Source organism: Eupeodes corollae, chromosome 2 (genome assembly GCF_945859685.1).
Source record: "Eupeodes corollae chromosome 2, idEupCoro1.1, whole genome shotgun sequence".
In the NCBI taxonomy this organism is placed as follows: Eukaryota; Metazoa; Arthropoda; class Insecta; order Diptera; family Syrphidae; genus Eupeodes; species Eupeodes corollae.
In genome coordinates this window covers 63,414,872-63,437,368 of record NC_079148.1, presented here as the reverse complement: position 1 = coordinate 63,437,368, position 22,497 = coordinate 63,414,872, and the positions used below count along the sequence as shown (strand labels likewise).

Here is a 22,497-nt window from a genome sequence, read left to right as displayed (position 1 = left end):
TTGTGGGAGCATAATGACCTGTTAAGTTTCCTGAAGAAGTCATTGATACGGTCTCCGTTGGCTTTTCGCATATTGCCAAACGTTTCTTGTATTTGTTGATTCCCTCTTGTGAGAAAGTTTTTACTGAGCAATTGGAATTTTTTATAATGTTCATATAAACTTAAAGCACACCAAGATCTATGATCCACTGGTTTGACAAAATACATATCAAGTGATCTTTGATTTAAAAAAATTAAATATATGTATAACATAACTAATTATTTTGTTTCCATTTAGTTTCCACAAGAGAATCATTATAAACCATACAACTCCTTTGTTCAATCAGTTTTATTCTAACTTCCAAGAAGCAACTGTCAAAACAAAATAATGTAAAACCATGATTCTCTTTGTTTTTGAAACAATTTAATTCGAAATACACCAAAAACCAACCCAACACGACTCAATCAAATACACTTTGTAACACAAACACACATTTGTGTGGCCAAATCCATTTCAAAGCAAAAGCAAAACAACAAATTAATTTGACCACACCTTAATCCTCAGGCTACTCCATTGGGATTCAATTCGACCCAATTAAAAATGTTACTCTCAGTTCCAATCACATTCAAACTTAAAGTGGACTATACGACTTCAAAAACAAAAAAATAAACCTTCTAACACCTCGAGTTCGAAGTCGAGTTCATTTAGAAAAACTAACAAAAACCAAAAGTGCAGAAAAAGCTTCGCATTTCACTCAGCTAATAGACTGTCAGTCATTCCATTAGATTGTTTTTTCACGGATTTGCAGTCACAACATGATAAACGTGTAGACTCCAAGGATTTCAGAAACATTTGTCATTTTATTGTATGTGTATTTTTTGTAAGTAATTAGAAGATTTATTTTTTTAAATTTAAGACTTAACAAAAATTTATTGTTCTTTGTTTTTTAAAAAATAAAAATTATTCATAATGATTCCACATCAGGAGTCAGCCTTTTTCATTGCTCTCTTACTTTATCATGTTCTTAACCAAACAAAAAACAAAAACCTTCTTTTGGAACTCGCTTATTTATGCAATCGTTCAAATAAAAACTTAAGAGTCCTTAATTAGCATTTTATCTCAATACGCCTGACAAACAGTACTCGTACCTGCTTTTGTTTGCATAAAGCAAAAATATGCAAACTATGATCGTAGTTTGTATAAAAGATTAAGCTTCTTCCATAAACTGTCAACCCTTTTTATAGTCTAAGACTCTATATCGTATAAGATGAGGCCTGTGTCCTTCCTTTCCTTCTATATCCTACACTTGAATCAACTTAATTTGGAAAGAGTCTTTGAACTTTTCTCTATACAATAAATTCAAAGCTTTCCTATAAGACACTCTTGAATGTGCGAGACAAAAACATTTCACATACAAAAAAAAAGCAAAATGTTAGATAAATATAATCCTTGCAAAAGAGAGTCAAAATAAGTATATTATTCAATTTAGTGTCCTTATCGAGTCATATGTTTATGTACAAGGATATGACGACGTCGAGTCGACGAGGAGTATAGTCTTCCTTAAAGCTACAGAGAGCAAAGTAGATAAAACTAAAACTTTCTGAGAATATCATCTGAGTTTTATGAGTAAATTTCAGATGAGGATAATATTTTGTTTGTGTGTGTGTGTTTTCTTTTTGTCTTCTAAAATTTTGGAGAAACAGCTTTTTATTGTAGCAGCTTTTTGTTAGTACTTTGTGTAGATAATAAAAGTTCTTTGGTGCTCATCACAGATAATTGAGTTCATTCCAGAGCTGTCGGTTGATAAAATTTCACAAAATATTTAAGTTTTAGAAAATAACTATTGTATTTTTTAAAATGTAATTATTTAATGTTCTTTTAGTTAAACTTAATTTTTAAATTTACAATTAAATACATCCCCTTGAGTCTTGAAAAAAAATAATGTCTTCAAGTTTTCAATATCAAAACAGAGTTGGGTAAAGCATTCCACATTCTCGATGTGCGTTTAAAAAAAGAATCTCTATTATTGACAGTACGTCCAAAATTGAGCTCAAAGGAGAACTGAGGAGCTTACCTTTAAAATTGTTTATAAAGAAAGTATAATTATGGCGGTGTTTGCGTGACCTTTTCATTATAGTTCAACGCTTATTGTGGCGGTGTTTGCGTTACCTTTCGATGATAGTTTAACGCTTACCATTTTCAAAGCTCTTTTTTAGATTCTATCCAAAAGACTTAAACTCTTTATAAGGTCATCTACCTAAATATGGGCTTTATATTGAAGTTTTGGAAGAAAGAAGGCTTTCTAAATAATTGTCATAAGGATCATAAGGTTTGAAAAATTTCTGGCATTGTCGGAGAAATCCTAAGCAACTAGAAGAGTTTTTGGCATTACGACAAGAGGTGATATGCGGTACACACCGATCACTGAAAGTTTATTAGCATGCAAGTGCCGCTTATGGATAGTGGGTTAAGCTTTAACGAGAAGATACAGTAGCCAATACTGTCAAGAAAGGAATTTATTGAACTTATCATACGTTGCCGTTGAAGTTCCACATCCGAAGGAGAAGGATGTGAATCTAGAAATGCATATGAAAAGCTGAAGGTCTTCGGCGAAAAATTTTAATGGATTAGAAGTTGTAAACAAGAGGTTATTTATGAACTCAAGGAAAAGAGTGGGAAACAAAACGGAGCCCTGAGGCTCACCAATTTTTTATTTTAGTGGTTTGAACCAGTTAGAAAGTTAGTTTCTAATCAAAAGAAGAAGAGATATATCAATACCAAGAGAAGCAATTTTAAGAAGAGAGCTTGTTGCCAAACTCTATCAAATGCTTTCAAAATATCAATTGCAATAATTTTACTTTCCCCGAAACGATGTAAGGATTTGTTTTAATGTTCATTTTGATAATCCATGAAATAGCCAGCGGACGTAATGCTACTAAAGCCAAACGGCCGGTCATTAAAAAGCTTCCGTCCTTTAAGATGATAAATAATAAGCATTTGCATAGCCTTATAAAAACGCAATAAGAGTTTAAAAAAGACGATATTCAAAAGAGGGAGAAAAATTCACCTTTTTTAGGGACAGTCTGCACAAATTCTGTTTTTCACCTCTTCCGAACAATAAGAGGTTTTGTGTAGGTATATCAACGTCTTTCAGTACTCTTGCAACTGCATGAAAAAGATTTGTCCCATGAACTCGTTTACGCTTTCAAGTACATTACAACTGATGACACTTTTCGATAGCGCGAAACAGCAAAATTGTTCTGCAAGAAAATTAGCTTTGTCAATAGAGCTTACGTACGTTTTCTACAAAAGACCAGAAATGTTTACTACCTTTGAGGCGTCCTAGTATTCTTTTCGTAATTTCTGAAAAAATTTGCTTGGTCAAATATCACCGTTACAGGTACGAGTATTTCAAACTTGTTTGGCCTTTTAAAGTTAATCATAAAGAAGTTGTTGAGACCGTGATAGTAAGCTTTCTTATATTTCCAAACGGTTCTCGTAGGAGTTATGTAGAAATTAGTAGATACGATGCAACGGTCTGATCTTCCTAGAGGCAGTATTACACTGATTGCACATGTATTACTGTCAGAGTGAAAAAAAAAACAAGTCTAGGGTGTTTGCGGATTGATCGGAATTTAAGTTGGTTTTTTTTACAAGCTGAGTTAATTAATTCAACTGAACAAAGACTTTAACAATCAAAAACGTTCAGAAATCAATACGAAATTTATATTTATGATACTTTAAGACAACATTTAAGGTAGCAGTTAAATATTAACTATTTAATAAATAGGATTTAAAATCATGAAAATAAAAAAAAAAACAGCATAGGTTTTCGTATATGCGTTTCGTCCCGATGTAATGGTTGGGCTCATCAGAAGATGACCATTACGCCTTGTCTTGACGCATATTTTTTCGAATTCATATAATCTGAGCTACATAGAGCTACATTTTTGACTATTTTGGCATCCATCTTGATTTGTGTCATATCTATTACCTTATCAGTTAATTATGTCAAATGCCAAATAAATAAAATACATTAACATTTCGGGTCACCCTAATTTTGTCCGAAAAATTATCCCCAGCGGCGGCGCGGCCGAACTGGTCGGTATATTATCGCAAACCACTCTAAAAAGTCATCGTTGTCAAACTAAACAACGAGTATATGGAAATTCGATGGAAATTATTCTCGAGAGATTTGAGGGTAAGAGGAACTCTCGCAGGGGAGATCTAAGTTGGGTCACCAAAACAAAACAAATATTAAAACTTAACGTCACACAGAAGTTAAAAAAATTTTGTCAAAACTTTTTGATGTGTTTCTTTACAAAGTAAGAACTTTTGATTTCAGGTTTTGCCAGAAGAATTTTTTACAGTAAAGACATAAAATAATTATTGTACGGAATTAAAGAAGATTGTGTTCAATGTCGTTGGACTTATTACTATCCCATCAATGTGAACTTATAACTTCTGGAAAAATATAAGTTTGAGTAAAAGACAAAATATTATCCTTATCAAGTAAATTTTATGGGGAATTCGTTCGAAAGTAGCATTTTTTTAATATACTCTTAAGACTCATAGAAGGCACAACCTAACCACTGATATCCACAGCCCTGCTCATGATTCATTTTGTAAATACTGTGACTCTGTAGCCCTTAAGAGTTCATCATCTTCTTATGTATCTTTAACATACTTTTGTACTTTTAATGTGTTCATTTTTGTTTTGTTGTCTTACTTTATTTCTGTTTTGATAAATTGTCAAGAGCCTTTTTCTAATTACTCACTTGGCTATATTCGTAATTAATCTTCCCTACACCCTCTTACAAGAGTCCATACTCTTAAGCACTTACTTTATAAAAAGATTCAACTTAAGTAAAACGTATTCAATGTGTGTGTACTTTGTGTACTTTATACAGCTTATTTTCTTGTATAAATATAATTTTTGTTTTTCTAATTTTTCTGAAAAACCTACACATCGTTTTCTTCTCAAGTTATTCAAGGTATTAAGAAATTTTTATTCCACTTGACAGCAATTAAAACATTCAACAGATACTTGTCATTCTTAACCTGGCCCATAAATTATATCTCATTGACATTAGAAAAAGAAAAAGCATGTCTAATGCTGAGGTTGAAAACTGAAACAATGGATAACAAGTAGCAGCAAGTGTTACTAAATAGAACAAGTCTACTATATTTAAACTACTCAACAACGCTTATGAATCATCAAAGCAGCTACACCGCTACCGGCTGCCTGCCATATCGCCTTTGCCATGTTTGTAAGCACGTGAGTGCTTATTTTTCTTTTTTTTATTATTGTTCTATAGAATGCGGTTTAAGTGGTTCTTGAAACTTTTTTTGCTAAAGATATTGTTCTTCTTTTTCCTGATGCGTGCCACGAGTTCGAAACGGAAGAAGTTTTTGTTTTAGTTGGAATTATTGAATTTTATTCGTTTTGGATTTTTATTGTTTTTTTTTTAAGGACGTACACTTGAACAAAAAACTTGTTTCAAAGTTGGAAACGTGACTTTGGCTAGGTTGTTTATTGTTGTTATGATATCCTGGAGTTCAGGGTACGAATAAAAATGGTTTAGAGAAAAATAAACATGGAACGAAATTGAGAAAAAGTATTACGTATACGCCATAGTGCACCTGACATAATTCGTTGACAAATTTTTTAAGGATAGAAAATAATTGCTCAAAATATTAATTTAAGTTATTTTAATGGGGTTTTTCTTTATAGACAAAGTTGAATTAAACCACAGTGCTGTGGAAAAAATGTTTTGTTAAGTTTTTAAATGTTGGTATATTGATTCAGGTATTCAAAATAAATATTTAACCTTTGAAATGTACCTTACATTTGAATATTGAACACTATTTCCAATATATTTTTGTATTTTTGAGCTTCGAAATGTGACAAATATGATCTTTTATGGATATTTTTTGCAGAGTCGGTAGACCACTTCTACAAATTATATAACGGCGATGACGAATCGAATTCCGCTGTAAGGGAGATAGTTCCATTTAACCTAGGCAATGCAAAACAACAATTCCACCAACCTCAACAAACTAAAGATAGCAACATAAATCTAAACCGAAATCAAAACACGATCCTGGAGCTGGCGGCATCGCTTCTGAATTTTTCAAAGCAGCTGGCAATGACTTGGTTAGGAGTATACACCAACTCATCTGCAAAATATGCAAGCATGCGAAATGAGTGCAATAGCAGAATAGTATGCTCAATACTCTTAAAAGGAGACCCTCTAAAATGCGCCAACTACAAAGAGTTTAGTCACCTGAACCTCGCATACAAGATTCTCTCTGGCGTATTATAAAGCCCTTCGTCAACAACCTTATAGGTCCATATCAGTGTGGCCTTAGAGCAGGAAAGTTAACCATTGACCAAATATTCCCAGGAACTTCAAATCATCTCTTTATCTATTTCAAAGCCGCGTATGTCAACATCTATAAGGAAGAGCCTTACAGAGCAATATTTAGTTCTAACATACCTGTCGAACTTCTCCGTTTTGTGCAGAATGACGATAGAGAATGCACTGTGCTCTATTAATGTTGAAAAAAAACGCACGATGTTAAAAAAAGGTTTAGGACAAAGCTATCATGCGACTTCTTTAACGTCGTTTTGGAAAGGTGCAAAACTCAACTGTCAACATTAGTGACACAGTTCTTTAAAGGTAAATCCAATTACTCCGATACGCCGGTGATATTGACATTATTGGAAGTTCAAAGCGAGGTATGTTTTTGGGCATTGCCTCGGAAGCGGAGAAGATCAATGACAGCAAATCCAAGTAAATTATGTCCTCTTAAAAAAGACATTGAAATACAACATCTTGGACAAAACATCACAATAGAAAGCTATAACCTTGAGGAAGTTAATGATTATGTCGTCACCAGGGTGAAAAATAACTCTTGGATATCAGTGTTTCTTTGGACTTAGATGGCAATGGAGTAGTAAAGCATCTAAAGTTACTATCATACCGGTTTAAATTTATGGCACTGCGCCTTAAACCTTTCCAAAGAATGATGATTAGGATACCTGAAGAGAAAATGGTGAGGAGAATATAGAACGACGAACAATACGAGATGTACAGCTGGACTGACCAGGTTAAAATTATAAAAGTCAGAAGACTTAGATGGCTGGGTTATGTACACAGATTAAACAGTAACGCTCCAGCCTGGATGGCGCTCGCAAGTGGAAGAAGATCTCAACCAACAGGTTGTACGAATCTAGAGACAGATAGATAGGGACTTAGTTGACGAGAGACGAATGTTAGTTGAGGCCTAGGTCTGTCCCGGAATATAGCGCCACCTTAATGCTTGAAATATTTTGTATTAAAACTGAAGTGTTAAAGTTGTAAGATAACTTAAGTACAGTTAGAACTATTTCCAAAAATTGCAAATAAATTAGATTGTTTGGTTTTGTAACTATGCATTTCAAGATTAAAGATTATCTTAAATTTTGCATGCTTAGTAAAAACAATAAAACAATACATTTTTGTATATTAAATTATGAATTCATACAAAATTAAACTCGAGTTTTCAAATAAAACTTTAAACATTTTTAATTGGAAGATCGAAAGCTCAAAATGGAAAAATCAAGATGGTAAAAGATACGAAATACATATTTTTCGAAAAGACGTTTTAGATGAAGCATAATAGAAGAAGATAAACTTTTAAACCACAAACGTTTATTAAAACCAAAAGCGTTTAAATAAAAATCGCTGCAATATTTTATTTTCTTTAATATTTTTAGAAATGTAAGTAGGAAACTGAATGCCCCCCGCGCAAAGGATTTTCAGACAAAACTTGTCTTATAGAAAAAGTATTAATTTGCTATTCAAATTTTCAAAAACATTATCCAGGCGGCAAACATAAAATGTATCATTTTAGAAATGTAATGATGCCTTCATGACTAGCCGAAGTTATGCAAGTTGCCTTAAAAAACATTAAATATTATAAAATATACATATGTACGATGAAGCACTACTGTTTTTTCCACAAGAAATTTTAAGTTTAACTTTTAGACTATTGTAAAAATTGTGTTTCCTTTTTGTAAAATTTTAAAAATATCTAACAACAAAAATCTGAAATCAAAAACTTATTTGATTTTTAACACATTGCTTCGTTAATTCTTTGAAAGATTTATGTTCAGTTTTATAAATTTGGATTTTCGAAAGAAAGTTCACACGATCCAGTTGTGTATTTTATTTAATTTGTCTTTGATGGCTAATTTATCATGGGGATTTTAAAATCATAAGATATCTTTGAAAATCTTCAAAACACTTTTCTCTTTCAAGGTTTTATAGTGACAAAACAAATATAAGTAGACGTACGGCTATCTACACTGATACCGAAAATATCAATTGATTGATTGCTTGTATTAGTTTCTTTTGATTCAAGAATAACCAATTCATTAAATTAACTTAACATAACATTTAAATTTTTGGCTCGTGCCAATTTGGTCTTAAGTAATAAATAGATTATTATCAAACAAAAAGGCATTACGCCAAATCCTTATGATTGATGGCCAAAAGGTGAACAAGAGCGGGACAAAAATGTTTTAAAAATGTTTTGTTAATTCTTTTTTTTTTCTCTCCGGCTACGGATTTGTTTGATAAGCTAAAAAGCGTAACTAAGAAAATCACATTTCACTTCATGGTTAAGTTATGAAAAATAACAAAACAAAAATATGTTTCACCATTAGCAAAACAATTTAAAAAACTTTTATTACACAAAGAAGGCATTATTTGTACTATGCTAAAGAACTTGCATGCTAGCTTACATTTTGTTTTTGCATTAGCGTAAGTATTCCACATCGATTGCGTTTACGATAAAATATTTCAGCTTTGTTAAACACTAATGCCCAGCACGAATGCTTATTTGATTTACTACATTTCCGTTTAATATATTTTTAAGATACAAAAATTGAAAAATTAAAAACAAAAACAAAATTATACGCAACAACACAATCGAAAATTTAATAAAATACGCTCGAAGCTCGAACGAACGGACGTTGTCGTCGCGTCGTCAATTCGCGGTGTTGGACAAAATAATACAACAGAAGAACACTACCGCGCTCTGGCCTGGCCGTTTTCTGCGGTAGGATTTTTAATAATGCCAAAATGTTTTAATCTAATACAGCTGACCATATTTCTATTGGGCCATGTGCATTTGTTAGATGTTTAATATTTTATGTATGAAGATGTATTTATTGGAAAATTGTTTGAATGACGAAGAGCTCCTCTTGATGATGCTGAATGATGATTAAAAATACAAAATTGGGAAATTTCGCTGATAAATTGGCGTAAATTATAATTTTCGAGTATTGATAATAACTATTGTGGTAAAAATGAGTCACCAAATTGAAACCAATAGTTTATTGGATTAAAAGTTCTTTTAATTATGTCTGATGATGATGTCCATCTAACAATCAGACAAAGTAAAATAGGATTTTAAGTTCGGAGCATAATGTTGACATTCTTTGCGGTTGGTTTATGTATGTCAAAGGATTCTTAATACGATGGAAAATTGGATCTTTACCAACTTCTGAATTCCAGTTTCATCATTAAAATCATGACTGAGTTGTTTTCATTTTCCTCCAAATGAAATCTTTAATAGTTTTTTTTTTGTTAATAGATCTTAATTAACTAAACTGATGGATTTTGACGGATGAAAGCAACGCAATCAATTATTTCAAAATGATGTTTTTCAATTCAATTTTCGAGAAAATATTAATAAATTTTTGCAAGTGCATTTATAATGACAAAAATATAAAAACTCAGCTGTTAGTTGTTAGTAATTAAAATTCACCAGTGGACTTTTGTTAAATAAGAAATATTTTTTTTTTTACTTTTAGTCAAAAGAAATCGTTATTTAATTTTTGTATGTTCAAAATCCATTTGGCTTTTTAGGACTGGGAAAAACTTAACTTTAGAGTTCAAAGTTTAAACTTATGAGTCAGACAAAACAAAAATATATTGTTGCTATCTTGAAAGTGATTCTTTATAAATGCATTTAATAATATACTATTAACAAAGACCTAGACCTAGACCACATCTTTCACGTAGCCCTGAAGAATAGAGTTTTAAGTATAGTAAATGGCAAGATCTAAGTGACCTTAATCTTAACAAGTTCAAAGCTTTGATGTTTTTCAATGTAACAGAGTTAGTAATGGCGTAGACTTTATTAATCAATCAAAAGATAATCATTTTCAGAGTTAGGACTGCCAAAATATATTACAAACATATTTGAGCTTAAAATGTAGTTTTACTTTTAAAAAAATGTATTTTTAAATAAACGAATTTTTATTTAGTAATTAACATTTTTTTTATTTATATTGTAGGCGCACTCAAGTTGATATGAATATCCTTATAATGATTATACACAGTGCGAGTAATTAGGAAGGTAGGATATGATTTCAAAGGATATACCGATGCACATTGGTTTTGAATGCCTGCAAATTGTGATGAGTGGGAAATAATAAGTCTGGTAAAGCATTCCACCTTCGTGTAGTGCGACTAAAAAAAGAATCTCTGTACTTTACAGTACGACCGAAATTGGGCTCAAGCGCAAACTGATGGACTTTCCTAAAAGAACGAGTGTTACGGTTGAATTCTTTGAGTGGAGGAATGGCTCCAAGGGACTCAAGTGGGTTATAGGAGCACCTGTTCAAATATGGGAATTGTACTAATGTTTTGGGCTTTGTAAATTATATCAAGATCAGAAGGGCAAAAAACTTCTTGCATCGTCAGACAAAACCTTAACACTTGCCAGCATTTTTGGCGATGTAAAATATGTGATCACTCCACAACAAGTGGTTTGTAATGCACATACCTAGAACTGATAGTTGGTTAATTTCCTCGATGCAGGCTCCACCCATGCGTAGTTGCATTGGAGGAGTGTTACGCTTTTGCGACAGTAGACATTGAGTTTTCGAGATATTCAATTCTACACGGATTTTGATTCCCCGTTGTACAATACTGTTAAGATCAGAATTTAATGAGCTTATCATACGCTGCCGTTGGAAGTCCACATCCAAAGAACAAGGATGAGAATCTAAACACGGATGTAAAAAGCTGAGGATACTGTCATCAGCGAAATAATTTAGATGGTTAGAAGTTTCACACTAAATATCATTTATAAAAATAAGGAAGAGCGTCGGAGACAAAAAGGAGCCCTGGGGCACACCAGCGTTTATTTTGTAGATATCACAAAAATTGAATTGAACGGTCTGAAAGGTAATTTCTAACCCAACGAAGATGGGATAGGAGAGCTTGGTGCCAAACTCTATCAAATGCCTTTTAAATATCGAGTGCAATAATCTTACTTTTTCCAAGACGATATAAAGATTTGTTCCACTGTTTGTGGAGATAAACCATGAGATCAATAGTGGACCTATTGCAACGAAAGCTATACTGCCGTTCATTAAGAAACTTCCGTTCTTTAATATATTTCTTGAGCTGAAAATTGATTAGCGTTTCCATGAGCTTGGAGTGAGAGGATGTAAGTGCAATTGGACGATAGTTAGATGGTGAGGAGGGTTCGCCTTTTTTAAGGACAGGCTGGACAATTGCAGTTTTCCATTCACTCGGAGAGAGATCTGTTGAAATGGACAGATGGTAAAGCTTACACAGTGGTCTTCAAACATATCTTTGTTAACCAAAGATGATGCATTTACACAGTTTCAAAAGATTTTTGAAAGCCCTTGCATTTTGCAGCTAAAAAAAATTAAAATGGCGCGGATTTTAATCGAAACTACCAATTATTTGCTTTAAATAAATAAATTGGATGGCACAACAGCCCGTTGAGAACCAGGGCCTAATGACTTACAACTCTCAACCATTCTTGTGTGCGAGTAATGTTGTCAGGAATGGAGGGGACTTACAGTTTATATGCCCAATCCGAACGGCATATTTGAGGAAGGACTTTTTCATGACAAGAGTTACTCTTGCAAGAGACAGTACCCGTGAAAAGTCTTTAGATGGCATAGGCAGGGATCGAACCCAAGACCTCTGGCATGACAGTCCAACGCGTAACCATAATGCCACGGGTACTAGACATTTTTCTTAATTTAAAGAAAATAGTTTAAATTTTAAACAGTACTTTTAAAATAATAACAATTTTATCTTGTTTCCCACAGGGCAGCCACATGGGTCCGTTGTTATTTTTAATTTTTGTAAATAAAATTTCCTTATGGTTACAAACAAACAAACTGGTTTGTTATTTGAAGATAATTTTAAACCATTTTCTAAAGTTAAAAGTACGAATGACTGTCTTTGTGGTTAGTGCGTTGGAATGTAATATCAAAGGGTCTTGAGTTTGATCTCTGCCTTCTAAAGTTTTTTTTTCACGAGTGAAAGGTCTGGGAGCTATTTTTGATTTAAAACTTAAAATCTCTTTACATAAGTTTTATTGTAAGAAAGGCTAATTCAATGCTTGGTTTCTTGAAAAGAAATAGCTCGGAATTGTCTTATCTGCACGAAAAGCAGTTTATACTTCACTTTTCCGCAATTTTTTGGAATACGCTTCAGCCGTGTGGGATCGGCTTTAAACAGTTTCAAAAAATCGTATAGAAAAAGCTCAAATCATTTACAAGATTTTTTGTTAGACAATTAGTTTAGTATTTTCCAGAAAAGCTAACTCACTCTATGTCAGTGCCTAGATCGGCCTAGATTCTTGGTAAAAACGTGGTCTTGTAAATGCCCCCAAACCAAAGAAAAGCATTTTTGTTTTCTAAGGTACACAAGTCTACTTTTTTATTTTTAAAGAAATAATAATAATAATGTTTTTTTTGAAATAAAGAAATAATTACAATTAAAAATATGTTTATAAAAGAGAATTTTTACATTAAGTTTTGTTTTTAGAAATTCAATGGCATTCTATTCTAAATTTATAAATATAAAATAAATATGTAAATATTAAAATATAGGTACTTAGGGGTGGTTACATTTTAAGGGCAGATGTTGAATGGAATCACACTTAAAAGTTTTTTTCTGCAATTATTTTGACATTTCTCAATTTCCGAATAATTGAATTTGAAACATGAAACGATCAAACAACGCGATAAAGTCATTCAGGCTTATTATAAAAATGCGCATATGTGCATAAAATCAGAAAAATCGTGCAAAAATTTGAGCAAACCGGATATGTAGGAGATGTGAAAACAGCAGTGCATGCTCATGCAGCATAAAATATTGCAGCTTTTTGCGATAATGTTTCTGAAGAGCCCTCCACCTCAACTCGTCGTCGTGCATCTCACGCTCGTCTTTCATGAACATTATGCATAAGGTCTTGCATACGAGCTTACAAGTGCAATAGACTCAAGAACACTAGAGCCTCTTGACGATTTCAAGCGTTGTTAATGGTCAGAATAGTGGCAATGAACTAAGTCTCAACTCAATGTACTCTTTAATTCATCTTGTAGAAGTAAGCTTTTTTGAGACCTTGTTCGTAGAGCCTTCAAAATATTCTAAGAACAGTAAAAATGTGAATGAAGGGAAGAATATTCTCGATTTTTCTTACAAAATCTAACTTCAATTAAATAAATAACTGTATTTTATCTCGAAAAAGTTTCGCCACTTAAGAACAATTCTAAGAAAATTTCATAGCTACAAGAGAAAATTCAGAAAAGTTGGCCAATTCTCAAAACTGGGCAGATATGGAATGTTATATTTTAAAGAAACAGTCCTTGATTTTCAGCATTTAAATAAGCTTTCTGAAATTAAAATCAAAGACCATTTTCCTTTTTTAACTCAACTCTTTATAACTATGTTAAGCTGGGAGGGCTTTAACCAATTCGTCATATTCAGTGCTTCTTATTCGAATCTAAGGGTTTCCTAGTATTTGTAAGCTACTAAATCGAGTAAGTTTAAGCAACTCATCAACCGCACTTAATATCATTCAATTCAAACTGTTTTAGTTATCTCACTTCAAAAGTACCTACATATATCAAAACCAAAAACTGTTTTAAAAAAAAAGAAGCTTTAAATGGGAATTTGAAGGATATAAGTATATCTGTAAACATTATGAATATATCCTTGTAACCTTGTATCTTCTGCATTTTCAAAGATTGCGATGACACACAACGCGATCTTTTTCGATGGGGATTATCCTCTTTAATAATATTTTATCAATGACAGTGCTGAAAGATGTACAAACTTATATTTGATATACATACTTACGTATGTATGTATACTGTTTGTGTACTTCATCAGTAATATTTTGTAACCTTGGTAAGGTTTTGCTTTTTGTCTTTAAGCAGGATATTTTCGTCTGCTTTTTTTTTATTTTCAAAAGCAAAAACGAAGAAAAATGGTTTCTCATCAAAATAAGTAATTGGGTTCGCTTAAAGATTTAAACTTGATTCAGGAGTATTAAGAGTGACAAATATTTGATTATTCGTGGATCATTTTTGATTTAAATTATTAACGTTTAAAATACAACAACAGCGGAAAGATGTAAATGAAATAAAAAAAAAACAATACACGTTATTTTTGTATGAAAATTTGTATTGTTCAAAATAAAAGTTCAATTCTCAATAAAAGTAAAAGATTTTGTTTAAACTAAACTTTAATAGATTTCATTAAATTATTTGCTTAGTAAAATCTTTAGCTGACTTTTATTATTAATTATTACAATTCCCAAATCAAACTAAATTCCCTTGAAAAATTATGACTTATCTGAAATTTTGGTCAGGAGCTACATATAGACGTAATTTGAACTACATAGGAACTACGTCAATGTTGGACTAGAACTTTTTAGGGTAACTAAACTTTTGACTTACAGCTTCATTCTTCCCATAGTTAGTTCTATGGAGGTCAATATTTATAAAATCAAATGTACCTAAAATAAAATAATAAATTGGGTGGCGCAACAGTCCGTTTGAGAACTAGAGCCTAGTGACTGACAACTCTCAACCATTCCTGTGTGCGAGTACTGTTGTCAAGGATGGAAGGGACCTACAGTTTTAAGCCGAAATCAAACGGCAAATTTGAGAATTCACTTTTCATGACAAGAATTACTTTTGGAGAATTTATCAATTCCTCGCAAGAGGCAGTAGTCTGTAAAAGTAAAGACTCCGAAAGAGTTTTTTTTTAACTTCCCATAGGAATTTATTGCAATGGGTCCGATTTTTCGAATTGACATTTGACATTTCTCAAAGTTTTAAGTAAACGGTGATTTTTTAAGAGCTTGAGAACTTTTTTAAAAAAAAACGCATAAAATTTGCAAAATCTCATCGATTCTTTATTTCAAACGTTAGATTGGTCCATGACATTTACTTTTTGAAGATAATTTCATTTAAATGTTGACCGCGGCTGCGTCTTAGGTGGTCCATTCGGAAAGTCAAATTTTGGGTACCTTTTTCGAGCATTTCGGCCGGAATAGCCCGAATTTCTTCGGAAATGTTGTCTTCCAAAGCTGGAATAGTTGCTGGCTTATTTGTGTAGACTTTAGACTTGACGTAGCCCCACAAAATATAGTCTAAAGGCGTCAAATCGCATGATCTTGGTGGCCAACTTACCGGTCCATTCCTTGAGATGAATTGTTCTCCGAAGTTTTCCCTCAAAATGGCCATAGAATCGCGAGCTGTGTGGCATGTAGCGCCATCTTGTTGAAACCACATGTCAACCAAGTTCAGTTCTTCCATTTTTGGCAACAAAAAGTTTGTTAGCATTGAACGATAGCGATCGCCATTCGCCGTAACGTTGCGTCCAACAGCATCTTTGAAAAAATACGGTCCAATGATTCCACCAGCGTACAAACCACACCAAACAGTGCATTTTTCGGGATGCATGGGCAGTTCTTGAACGGCTTCTGGTTGCTCTTCACTCCAAATGCGGCAATTTTGCTTATTTACGTAGCCATTCAACCAGAAATGAGCCTCATCGCTGAACAAAATTTGTCGATAAAAAAGCGGATTTTCTGTTAACTTTTCTAGGGCCCATTCACTGAAAATTCGACGTTGTGGCAGATCGTTCGGCTTCAGTTCTTGTACGAGCTGTATTTTATACGGTTTTACACCAAGATCTTTGCGTAAAATCTTCCATGTGTTTAATGTTGGTTTAATGTCCAATAAAGTAAACTGAGTGCGAAACTTGGTCACAATCGCATTAATTGTTTGCTCACTTGGTCGATTATGTAGACCATAAATCGGACGTAAAGCGCGAAACACATTTCGAATCGAACACTGATTTTGGTAATAAAATTCAATGATTTTCAAGCGTTGCTCGTTAGTAAGTCTATTCATGATGAAATGTCAAAGCATACTGAGCATTTTTCTCTTTGACACCATGTCTGAAATGACGCGTGATCTGTCAAATACTAATGCATGAAAATCCTAACCTAAAAAAAATCACCCTTTATAAATACAAGATTTTTAGAGAGATGTCTGTGCGTGCGTGTGAACGTACGTTCGTACGCCCGTAAGACCCTTCGTTCGCGAAGTTTTTCCAACCTACATAGCTCAAGAACCAGTAGAGATATCGACTTTAAATAAATTTTGAAGAAAGGTGCAGATAGGACTCTCAACAAAATTGAGTGGGTGATTTTTTTACCAAAACAATTTTAAAAACAGGTGAACATTTTGGCTAACCCAAAATATTTCATGAATCAATAAAGCTAGCGACTTCAATTAAATGGAATATTATATATTGTTACGTGGTATCAACAAAAATATGTATTTTTTTAAAAAGAGTCAAATTAATGGTTTTTTGTATAAATCAAAAATAAAAACTGAAAAACATTAATTGTCACTTCGAGACTACAAAATCATTGTATGCAACGAAGAATGAGGTTTTTGACATCTGGTAAAAATTTTAGATTGACAGTTTTTTTTATAAAAAATAAGGACCTAAACAAAACACATTACTAAAAGTTGGTAAAAATTGATTTTAGACTGAAATGTCTTTTCAAAAATTTGAGGTTATGGCTTCAAACTAATTTTATCTCACAGAAAATATTATTTTTCAACATCCAGTACATTTTTTACCAAAATCCAACAGTTAGTTTTGTTCATAAGAAAATTGAAACCTATAAAAAATGGTACGCAAATACTACTTAAATTGGTAAAAATTGTTTTTGACTTAAATTTTAAAATCAAACTATTTCATCATATTGAAGATATTGTTGGTAATTTGTATTTTTTTTAAATAATTTAACTGACAAGTTTTTTTTTTAACAAAACACGAAAACCCATAAACCTTTTAAGCAAGACAAATCGGCAGACGGGTTGGGAAGTTCTGTGTTGGTCACATCCCATCCACGTTGCGTAATAAATGTTATCATCTGGCATTTTAAAGGGTTGAGAGAAAGGCTATTTTTTCGCACTAAAATGTAAAACTATCCTACTACGTCCGCTTGTAAGAGAACACTTTATCATTAACGTTACGTCGTTAATAGAAAGAATAAACAGAAAAGGGCCTAGATGGCTTCCTTGGGGAACACCTAATTGAGCAACAAAAAGTTCTGAATGACATATTATAGTTTTACCTGACACAATCTGTTTTCAGGGTAAGATTTGATTTAAGTTAAGACAAATTTTGGCAAACCAGACTTTTAACTATGAATAAAATAACTCCAAGCCTTAGTTGGTCAAAAGCTTTAGAAAAGTCAGTGTGTAAACAGTCCACTTTATAACCTTGTTTTTAAACGTTTAAACAAATGTTTGAGAATGTGAGGAGATTTGTAATGATTGATATTTTTTGTAAGAAACCGTGTTGCAAAAAATGCTACAATCTCAAAAACAACTTATTCAAAAAGTTTAGGAATGCAAGAAATTTGCACTGGGGCTGTAGTTTATTATGTGCACCCTGTTACCTTTTTTTAAATATTGGTGTAAGAAATGACTTCTTATATAATATACTGAGAAATTAAGGGTTCAACTGAACATTTCTACACTTGTTTAATACTATCGGGGGAATACCATCGGGACCGGCTGAGCAGCCATCATTCAACACGGATGCAAAATCAAGGACCGTATATTGTAGCACAGGTATATGAGTAAAGCTAGTTTGCAAAAAGGGTATACAAATATTCTTCACCAACTACTTCAGGGCTATTAACATATGTTAAAGAACTCAATATGAAAAGAGAAGTTGATTGGAGATAGAGTTTTAAAGTAAGTTTTCGTGTACAGGCTAAAGTTTCTGTGTCTTTATTTCTTTAAGGGTAGATTTGTTCCCAAACAATTATTAAGGATTTTATAAAAATTTGAAACTGCTTCGTCAAAATTAAAAAATGCTAATGCATCAGCAATTCCAGAAATGGTTACTTCTTCAGACAACAATTGGGACAATGAATTATCAATATTAGTGATTCCTGGTCTAGATTCTAAATCAAGGTTATTAATGGCATCAGATGAACATACTTAATCGTGAATTCGATTTTTGCAGGTTTAATACAGCTTGTTTCCTTTAAGTCAGTAAAAAGGATTTTGTCAAGAAAAGATAGTTCCAGTTACGAAGAAAAAAGAGAGGCTTTAAGGCAGGATTCATCTTCAGATGGAATCCAATAAATGTTTGTTTAATTTAAATCATCTAGAAGTAAAAAATTGGTGCAATCGGAGGCAAAATTTCGCAATTCTAAATAGAAGTTTGTTTAGATATTGTAAAAAAATGATCAAGGAAAACCTGCGGACAGCTTTTCTGTTAGGTTTAAGGGTTGGAAGACCCTTAAAAGTTCTTTTCAACCTTTACAATTAGCCCTGTAGCAAGATTTTTTGGGAGTATTACTTTTATTACCAAGCTTTGCATAATACATTCGAACTTATATTATGTTAGGAAGGATAAACAAATAAGAGAGACACAACTAAAAACGATAGCAGACAAAAAGAAGACTTATAAAGATTTCAAAATTATTTCGTTAGTAGAAAGAATAAGAACTTCTGTAAACACCAGAAATACAAAACAATTTTCAGATATAAAAGAAAATGGCCGAAATATAGTTTTTTTTTCAACTTTGACAAACTGAAGTTCATGAGCAAAATCAATGATAATGATGATGATAAAAAATATTCTTGCTGCTTAATTCTATTATTAAATTTTAATTATCACAAAAAGACAGAAGTAAAAGTTTTAATTATGAGAAATAAATCATATACGGTTATTGAATCAGCAATCTTAATTCTTCTCTGACAATCCCCTGGGGATTATTCCTTATTTCATTTTTTTCTTATTTATAGACCAGAGTCTAGAGAAACAATTGAATTTTCATATTCTCGTTGCACTATACAACTGGTTGCTTGGATCAATAAATTATAGCTTTTACATTAAAATGTATGTTTTCTTATCGTTTTTACTTTTCTTCCATTAGCCATGTCGACAGGGTTGGGTTGGCACTTTGTTCTTGCGCTCTTAAATGTGTTTTCTAGACAATTTCTGTTGGCTTTGAAATGTAGTGTTGTTTTTTTTATTTTCAGAAACTTATTTTATACAAAGTATACATCATATAACAACGAACGACATGAACTTGACTAGGCTACGAGAAAGTAATTTTTGTGCCCACAACATTTTGTGGTTAGTGAAGTTCAACACACTTACACATATACATTTTAAGGATAAAGTTAAATCAAAGAGATTCAATTCTTTTTGACGAGAAAATTTAATAAGGTTGTAAAAGATCATTTAAGGATAAGAACAAAGGAGTAATTCCAAGTAAACTCATTATAAAGTTGGATGGTTGTAAAAATGTTACTTTCATTTCAGTAGGCAAGATAATTTATAGTGAAAAGATGTGGGTGGGTGGTTTTTTTTTGTAATTCAAAGGTAAGTTTTGTAGGACGAATTTAAGGGTTGATTAACTTTATGGTCAGATTTGATAGGGTCATAGAGTATTATCAATCTGAGCAAATCTCTGTGTAGACGTACAACAAATTCACAAATGGATAGTACACAGACTTTCATCAGAATTTTAAGGCTGTGATGTAACTTCGGTTATTGAGTTTTTAATGACTAATTGGAAAAAAGTTAGATTAAGATTCGACTCATTTCGAAAATATTATGTTGTTTTATGATATCACAAATTGATTTATTTTAACGATTAAATGTTGTCGTTCTTTTTGGAGCAGAACTTAAAACAAAACAAACACAAGTTGTACATTTGGACGTATACGCACTTATTCGTTTTAGCTGTTAGTTCACTATCCGCAGGTTTTTATAGTAAATTTTTGTATGAGGTATTTTAAAAAATGCATCTTATGTGTGTATGAGACAAAAATATTTAATTTTTAAATTACAACTGATTTCGGTAGAACGAAGGTAGAACCTTTCTGCTCTAAAGAAATTGACCAAAACGATCTTCAATATCTGCCACAAACAAGATTTTTACCAACCATATAAGGATTCCCTTAAGGATTATATGCGAGTTTAAAAACTACCAAAAAACAAAGTTAATCCATGGAAGACATAGAAGATTCTGCCAGACCTAGTAAAGTCTTATTGAAAGAACTTTGGAAATCCATATTTCCTGAAGAAACCTGACGGATTGTGGACAGCCTCTCCAGATTAGTCTTTGGAAGTACTAATGGCAACTCATTTTCCGGGCTGCCGAAATTGCAACCTCGAAACGTAGCCTAGAATTCCAAACACCAATCCAGTTCATGTACAGTACCCGTGGCATGATGGTTAGTGCGTTGGACTGTCTTGGGTTCAATCACTGCGCGGGTACTCCCTCTTGCGAGGAATGGACAAATCCTTCAAGAGTAAATCTTGTCTTGAAAAAGTGCTTTCTCAAATAAGCCGTTCGGATTCGGCCAAAAATTGTAGGTCTCTTCCATTCCTGACAACAATACTCGCACACAGGAATGGTTGAGAGTTGTAAGTCCCTAGGCCCTGGTTCACAACGGACTGTTGCGCCACCCCATTTGATTTGATTTGAATCCAGTTCCTTAAGAACAAATTAGTTCTGTTTTTACAAGGAAAAGCATTTTATGGGCTATTAATACTTTCTCTCCGTGGATTGTAGCCAAGAATAAGATCCTTGTAAAATTTAAAAATTGTGGGGTGAAGGTGGTAGCTCATGCTGATTATTTGGTTTTACTGGTCTCAGGAAAGTTTGCCCCGTGATAAGCGAATTCAGGGCTTGGCTGCGAGCATTGAACTAGGTGTTGATCACAGCAAAACTGAACTGATGTTCTTTAAGACCAAAACTATACTACCTACCTTCACCCTTCCCCAACTGAACGCTCAAGTACTGTTTAGAGCAAAATCTCTATCATAATAGATCCCAAACTTGACTAGAAATCAAACATTGAAGAACGGGTTAAGAAGGCATTCATTGCACTTTACACCTGTAGAAATACTTTTGATAAAAAGTGGGGCCTTCAATCGAAAATGATTTTGTGGACGTACACAGCCGTTGTACTACTTCTTTTGTTTAATGGATTAATTATGTGGCCACCTGCACTAAACAGGAAATACAACATCAAGAAACCAAAGGAAGTCCGAAGAATAATTTCGGCACTAAAGGGGCCCTTCGATCGTGCCTAATAAATGTGATGAATGTTATTCAGCACCTCCTTTCAGTAGACTTACACATTAAATATTTAGTATGTAGCTTGCTAAGACTCACAAGAATCTAACTGTTGGTTTTCTAGACCCTAATGGACATGGCAACAGTAGTGAACTGTTACCAGTGGTTAATTTTGCTACAGACACCAACTACTGCACCCCTGCCTTAAGCCTCAGAAATGATTTAAATGTCATCTTTCCTGTCAGAAAGGATTGGGAGGCTACGAAATACTTTTGATACCACTATCTTTACTGACCAGTCAAAGATGGAGTCTGGAGATGGTTCGGAAAATCTTCTCCGAGTCCTTCAATGTCTCTTAAAGAAATATGCAAAATAATAAATAAAATAAATTGGGTGGCGCAACAGTCCGTTTGAGAACTAGGGCCTAGTGACTGACAACTCACAACCATTCCTGTGTGCGAGAACTGTTGTCAAGGATGGAAGGGACCTACAGTTTTAAACCGAATCCGAACGGCTAATTTGAGAAAGTACTTTTCATGACAAGAATTACTCTTGGAGAATTTGTCAATTCCTCGCAAGAGGCAGTACCCGTGAAAAAAAACTTTAGGTGGCACAGGCAGGGATCGCACCCAAGACCAAGATAATCCAACGCACTAACCATCATGACACGGTAAAAATACTCAAATCAAAATAAAAACACTGCTATCTGCAATGGCAGCCATGAGGCTGTTATAGTTATCAATTTGACCACATACTGGTTCAAGATGAAGTTACTTACTTACTTAAGGTGGCGCTACAGTCCGGGGCGGACCTGGGCCTCAACCAACAAGCGTCTCCAGCCAGCTCGGTCCCTAGCTAGCTGTCTCCAGTCAAGATGAAGTTATCAGCATAAATTTAAACCTACGTGTCACTCTTATTTGGGCTCCAGGTCATAGTGGCATTGATGGAAATGAGAAGGCTGACAAGTTGGTCCGGCAAGGGTCAGCCCTTTATTGCTCACTTGAGCAAAGGGTATATATTCCTTTTGGAGATATGAAAGACAAC

General features: G+C 33.2%; 1 protein-coding gene across 10 annotated transcripts in view; it reads right to left on the bottom strand.

Moving 5' to 3' along the window:
• LOC129945574 (small conductance calcium-activated potassium channel protein) overlaps positions 1-22,497 on the bottom strand; it is a 424,927-nt gene that overhangs the window by 233,069 nt on the left and 169,361 nt on the right. Inside the window, exon 1 of one of the 10 annotated variants that reach the window (XM_056055395.1) lies at positions 8,771-9,034. The exons of the other annotated variants lie outside the window; for them this stretch is intronic. Within the exon in view, the coding sequence (XP_055911370.1) occupies positions 8,771-8,785 (15 nt within the window). The 5' untranslated portion in view covers positions 8,786-9,034. Of the gene's footprint in view, positions 1-8,770; positions 9,035-22,497 lie in introns of those variants that run through there. 10 annotated transcript variants of the gene reach the window in all.